Genomic DNA, 7,035 nt, shown 5'->3' with positions numbered 1-7,035 from the left:
TTAAAATTAAAAAAATTTTGTATTTATTCATAAATCAATTTATATACAGTTTTATAGTTTTCTTGGAATTTCAAACTTAACATCACAGTATATTTGAGTTGTTAACTATGGATTGATTGTTCTGAATCACTCGAACTTGAAGGCACAGTTTTCATATCTTTCTTGAATTTCTTTTTGGTTTTGGAACTATGTTTACTCTTAGCGCGTTTCCTGAAAAAAAATTAGTATATTAATTGATTTTATCCGCTCACCATAATGTGTCATATAACAAGGCAAGAAATATTCATTAATCTCTATTCAAACCATTAATTTCTTCAAAAAAATCACAATTTCGGTGGAAATTCATAATTTTTTAATGGATATTATCATATATGATATAATTATAGAATTACATACATATACAGGGTGACCCTATTAACAAAAATAGAAAACAACTGAAATTTTTCTAGTCCGGATCTGATTTACACGATTTCAGAAATATTGAAGGATGTCGATAGTGAAGAATGTCAAAACTTTAAAAATTGAAATTATTCGGTGAATTAGTTGAAGAGTTATTGAACTAAAAAAATTCACTCATGAGGGAATGTTTATTGATTAGTGCCAAGCAGAGTTGTAATATTTTGATTATGAATTAATTCTTTGTGGTTACGAAAACGGAAAAAAAATCATAACGTTCACGTACAATAAGATCCAATATTCACAAAAATAGGAAAAGTCTGAAATTTTCCTATACCGGATCTGATTTACTCGATATCAGAAATATTGAAGAAAGGCGATAGTAAAGGGTGACAAAACTTCAAAATTTGAAATTATTCGGTCGATTAGTTAGTTAATTAGTTACTGAACTGTGAAATTTCACTCATAAGATGAGCATCACCCTGTATATCCCAAACGAAGGCACTCAGGAAATTGAAACCTCTTGATACGAGTCCTTAATTCATGGTATCCGTTCTGCCAACAGAGTGCCATCATTTCGTAACGATGTTTGGGGCGCTAATGGTCTCGACCTCGAGCGATAAGGTTCGACTCACCGATGACGAGTTGTCCGTGTCTGCGACAAGAAACGACAGACATTCTTCCTCGAGTGGATTTACCTATCTAGAAACTTGAAATTTTTAGAGTAGATTCTGATCTCGAATATCGCGGTTATGCTCTAAATGAGCTAAATTCGACAAGGGATCCTGATAATTTCAAATTCTTGAATTTATATGGCTATGAATTGATTGAATGATATGAAACTTGGATATAAAATTATAATTTTGAGCTTCATACAATTTTTTGTTGATCACGTCACCAAAATCAGAAATAATTCAATAAGAATAGAGTAAGAAAAATCAATAGTATTTGAATGATATATTCGAATGGTAATTAAGTTTGAGGCTCTGGCAATTTCGCGAATTAAAGTATATGTTGGTTGGTATTGCCAACATGCGTAAATGGAAAAAGTTTTGCCAGTAGAAAACGATCCCCGTCACCGATACACACGATCTAATTAGGTTGCTTGGTTGGACTTTTGGATTGGCGGACACAGCTACACACAGCTCGATTTCACATCCAACCTGACTAAGGTGGGCTGTCGACAAGTCCAGGTTGGGTAGAGTGTAGCCCATTTTAGTGTAAAACTTTTTCCTTCTTCTTCTTTTACATAATGAAGGCCTAAGTTGTTCTAACTTTTCAGATATCTTGGAATATCAGCATTTTTTCCATATATTTAAAGCTCTTCCTAAGAGTCATTCGAGTTTTTGGGTTATCATCTCTGTCAATTTTTGCCAACCTTATGAATGAACACGTCAGAAGACTTTTCATTCTATACTCTTCTTCGTCTACGTTCCCATCGGTTTATGTTTTCCACCTCACATTCGTGTCATATTCTCCATTTCTTTTTTGTCTCTTAGGATGATCACTGAGTTATTTTGAAGTATGTATTCACAACTTTGCGGTACATAGGATACTTTTCATTCTTTGATTGTCTGCTTTTGTTTTTAATGCAAATTTGATGAAAATGAATATTTAGTCGGAATTTTTGAGCGTTTTTTCATATATGGCACAATTGCGATCGTGGAGACCACAGAAATATGGTTGCAAACATCAATGGAAACCATCAGCAACAAATATAGAGAAATAAGAAAATGATGACTGTATAGAGTTCATTGTTCACTAACGCAATTACGGGCCCGTTGATGATGTACGTACGTAGTTTCAGCATTTTCTTTGTTTGCCCGTCTTAACATTTGGTTGGCCTTCCTCGGAATTTTCAGGTTTATCATTCTTAGTTGGCAAGACTCGTAGAAGTGGATCGCCTGCTTAAGCAGAAATTGAGTTTTCCTATTGTTTTCTGCCATGAGCATAAGATGGTCAGTTTGTCAGAGTATGGAAATATTCTGGCTGCCATTTCACTTCGGATTTTGAGGCTGGATAAAGTTAATTGACTCCTCTATTCAATGTTTATATAAAGATTCCCACTAAGCCACTGAGGCTTAGCTTTTTTTTGAGAGACCAGTTCTGCTTAGCAATGACCATCTTTCGAATGTCGTCGGTAATTGATTATTACTCTAGCCTCAACATTATGCAGGGTAGAGATAAGGAGAATAATCTCTTATGGTAGAAGTGTTGAGAAAGTGTCCAACGGAAAACGAATTAAGAAAGGTAACCAATCTAAAAAGGCGAACATATATTCATCCTTGTGTATTTATTGCCTTATCTCCATCAGTTGTTTATGACGTTTCCTATGAAATTCACCCTTTAGCTACACTAGCGTCTACAATTTGGGTCAGTTCAACGGTCATTTTTAAAACGGAAAGATTATTCTCCTCATCTCAACTCTCCATACTCTACATCTTTTCCTTGTACTTCGCTTTTTAACCTGCCAATGGGTTCATGAACTTGAGCCTACTAAGCTTTCTAGTCCCTTTTTTACTCGAAGGGGACAGTTATTCTCCAAAGGTTCCAGTTTGTATCTTTTGGGAATTTCCGTCTCTAGAGAGAGATTGAGAGTCAAGTCCATGAATGCCATTGTCACAATGCGCAGATATCTTTCTTTTGAGTCATGGGATGACAATCCCGGCTCGACCTAGACATTGTGGGCAGGTTTTACAAGGTCAAGTTAACTTTCTAGAAATTTGACAAAAAGCTTTTCTGTTAACCATGGGTTGGGCTGATTTGGGTTTCACAACAACTTTTGTCAGTGTTGGTCAAATTACCACGAGATGATTTTAGTTAAGAAAGTAACTAGAATTGCCTATGTTTTGAAAAGTATTTCGACCCATGGATTCTAGTTACTTTCTGGATAATCTGGATAACACCAAAAGAAAAAACTAAAGTCAACCTAAAATTTGTTTACATTAGGAAATTTTGGTTACTGAATTTTAGATGAATACTTTGGGTATTTATGATTATTCGGAGAGATTAATGATGTAAGTATTAAATGTTTCAATGTATTTGTTAAATGGTATTTATAAAATATATTTCTTGCAGCAAAATGGAAGTTTCTGCTTGTAAGACGGCAAGATCGGAGAATTTTACAAGAGATGAAGAGCAACAGTTGTCATTTTATCGAAATGAAATGTCTTTTAAAAATTTGAAGGAAAAATTTAACAATATTAAGAATAGGACAAAACAAAAATATTCAGAGGAAACAAGGAACATAATAAAGACAGGTGGAGGAACTTATAATTTACTTCCTGAAAATAGTGTTGAAGTGATAGGGAAAGAACTTCAAGGAGAAGGCCTAACCAGTTTTAAGATACGGTTTTCTCGGACCCTCCGTTGACCTTTACGTCTAGGCCGTATCATAGTATAAGGAAAGGATAGTAAGCCAGTGTAGTGCTTTTTTCGATTTTGTTGATGTTGAGCGCCATCTAGTTGTACTCACGTTTAACTCGAATTTTACTGTCAAAAATTGGTCCGTAAAGTGGAGCCCTCTGAAAAAATTGGTGTTATTTTGAAGAACTAAAATATTTGAAATAGAGTGGTCAGAAGATTTCTATATTTTGAATAAATATTCAATGAATATTCGAATATTCAAATGTAGTGGTAACTTAATAATAACATAAAAATTGTTGGCAATGTCATGCGACCCTTTTTCAACCACGACACTGAATGAATTATCGTATTATTTCTGCGCCATCTATAGCTCATGATTCAGCGCCATCTATTATCTAGTTACTTCTCCACTTTGGGTAGTCACGAAATCCAACTACAGTAGCGACCCCTGGTGACTATTTCCTTGCCGTCAAACGGCGGTTGGCTTACTATCCTTTCCTTATACTATGGCCGTATGCTGTAGAGGATAGCGCTTGCCGCCTGAAGTGGTTTGAATTAGAAGGACTGCGACTAATTTATTGGTAGGCTACATACGCATGTACGGTGCCGCCGATCACGTCGGTGCCTTGCACCGTTGTTCTAGACACGCTTAACTGTACGAAGCCGCTGTGACCTAACCGCGGTCTAGCCGCGGCTATCAGCTGAGCGTTCAGGCTCCGTCCAGCTAGGAAATTGCTAGAATTGCGATTGGTCGAGATAAAGTCCACGAAACGTGACGGTCGACGGAGTGTCCGAGGAAACCGTACCTTAAGCAATCTATATGATGCTATAATTGAGATCAATGGAAAAGCGTCCGTCCATGTCATTGATATTGATGAAGAAGAAATAATGATTTGTGGCATCGACAAAAGCGAAGAGAATTTCCAATTACTTGAAAATAAACCCGATGATAATCCAAGCACAAACAGGGATTATAATGAGATAACTCAAGATTGGACATAAATCGGCGATTCGAGAAAACTTTTAAAAATTGATGAGGAGAATGAGAACGTTGAAAAAGGTACCACAAAAAAAAGTTAATTTACTGGGTACTCCCATCATGGAGGAAAAACTAGAATTTGTAAGATTGCAATTTATGAGGAAGATGAAGTGAAAATGGACATCTTGAAAAAAAAGCCCATTGCTGGCCAATGCTAAATTTGATCATATCAGACATGATTGAAATGAATAAATTCAAAATTTTCTTAAACAATGATATTAAATTTTTTGGTTCTTATTTATTTTTATATATCCATAGGAAAGTGTTTTAAAAATTGATGAGATATTGTTCAATATTTTATGTTTATGTTTTCATGTTGATATACATATAAGTTTGAATTAAAGACAAAAGTCTACTAATAATTAAAGTTTAAATGTGTATACAGTTGAGTTCACCTTTAACAAGAGATTGGATATAATTGGCAACCATATACATTTAATGAATTTAAAGATGTTTTTCAAGTATATACATAATATAAATGTTAATAGTGTTTTATGAACTTTTTGAGTATTGAAACTTGACCTGTTTTCCATTCATTTTGTATGATGATCATTCTTAAAATAAATATTATTATTGATTAAACAAAAAAAAATTAGCATGGGCGTTACAAGAAGGATGATAGGACAAAAAATTAAATATGAATTTTTAGAATGTTTGTGTTTATGTCAATTTCACGTTGATTTTTGTTGTTTCTACAGGTTTTTTTGGAGCTGCATATTTCACAATACTTACTTTTTTACACTCCTGGGAAAATGTACCATATTTGAGATATTCATGATTTAACGTTTCATGAGAACAAATTCTTGAATAATGACGCAGTGAAAGCCAAACAAAAAAAAAATTAAAAACCTTTTCAACATATTTCCAAGTATTTTCACATATTCAACTCCTGGTTCCAAAGACATTTAAAACCTTCTAGATACAATTGTCCAATGTCATTAAAGGATTCGACATTTCCCCACGAACGAAATTGCAATCAGAAGCTTGTATTATATATTATTGAAAATTAAAGATTATTTTGCATTTTTTCTTTTTATGATTATTTATTAGTTCAAAATTCGCGATCAGTTTCAAAATATGGAATTATTACCCATTGGTTTTGGAGTACAATTATATTGTATGTATAGTATCGTGAATTGATACATTTTGCGATAAATAGAAAATAATAAAAAATTAGGTAAGATACTTGATTTTTCTCCTTGGGTTATGCATAAATTCAATAGTATGATATGAATTTACCTCTTGTGGGATTTTTTCTTTTTGTGTGATGATTTCCTAGATCTCGAGTCATTTGTTTCATCTGACATTTCACCATCTTCCTTCTCGCTTTCTTCACTATCGTAGTCTTTATCTAGCCTAGGAGCCCTAATTTTTCTATGTTTTTCTCTATCTTTTCTACTTAAGCTTTTTTCACTATCTTTAAAACTTTTAGAGTGGCTGTAATTCCTTGTCTTCGATCTACTTCTGGAAATGAAAATTGATTACCGGAAAATCAAATTTGAATTTGTATATTTTAATTCTTTAATGACAGGTACTGAAAAAAAAGCATTTTTCTAAATTTTATTTTGTATTGTATATGATACAATATGCAATATGACTAAATTCGATTGGTTGAATAAAAAAGATTTTACTAGTTTTTTATAGATATAAGTTATGAAATTTCATTTTATGTGAAACATAAAAGTTGCCTTTGTCTATTTTAAAGTACACTTCTGTAGATATATTGAAAGAATATCATAAAACTGAACACATTATCTTATCCCCTTACCGCGTACTGTGCCAAATTTGGAAGAGGCCTTTTTCAACATTTTTCCAACAAATGATTGGTTCAAAAACGTAAACGCGGCCTGTTCCACTTTCAGCACTCTCGCTTCTCAGCGTTCAGTATAGTGACTATATTCTAACAGTGGCGAAGGGGTCATAAAACTAACAAAAGCCATTTTTTGTCATACATTTTTTAATTGTATATCGTTATTGTGCGGCTATAGTTCATGTTTTGGTCTCAATTCATTTAGGTCTTGACATTATTGTTTATTGATTTGATTAAGTTGATGGTACATATTCAAAATATTGATAAATTCTGAAATATTTAGATAAAATTAATTGCAAATTTTGAATTTAGTTCACATTTTTTGAGAGAAATACAATATAGGTATAACTAGTTTGAAATTGAATTAATGAAAACGGGTATTCAATTTTTTATTGGGCTCACAGACTTTTTTTTTGTCTATTCG

The 7,035-nt window shown here is 33.2% G+C and overlaps 1 protein-coding gene across 2 annotated transcripts in view; it reads right to left on the bottom strand.

The window, feature by feature from the left end:
* The window catches only part of LOC123675033 (protein suppressor of white apricot), a 28,248-nt gene continuing 21,213 nt past the window's right edge, over positions 1-7,035 (bottom strand). Inside the window, exons 10-11 of one of the 2 annotated variants that reach the window (XM_045610263.1) lie at positions 6,041-6,262; positions 1-210 (exon numbers count right to left, since the gene is read on the bottom strand). In XM_045610263.1, coding sequence (XP_045466219.1) covers positions 102-210; positions 6,041-6,262 — 331 coding nt within the window. In that variant the 3' untranslated portion in view covers positions 1-101. Of the gene's footprint in view, positions 211-6,040; positions 6,266-7,035 lie in introns of both variants that reach the window. The other variant, XM_045610261.1, reaches the window with a different exon arrangement.

Source organism: Harmonia axyridis, chromosome 3 (genome assembly GCF_914767665.1).
Source record: "Harmonia axyridis chromosome 3, icHarAxyr1.1, whole genome shotgun sequence".
Lineage (NCBI taxonomy): Eukaryota > Metazoa > Arthropoda > Insecta > Coleoptera > Coccinellidae > Harmonia > Harmonia axyridis.
This window is presented reverse-complemented; position numbering and strand designations above follow the sequence as displayed.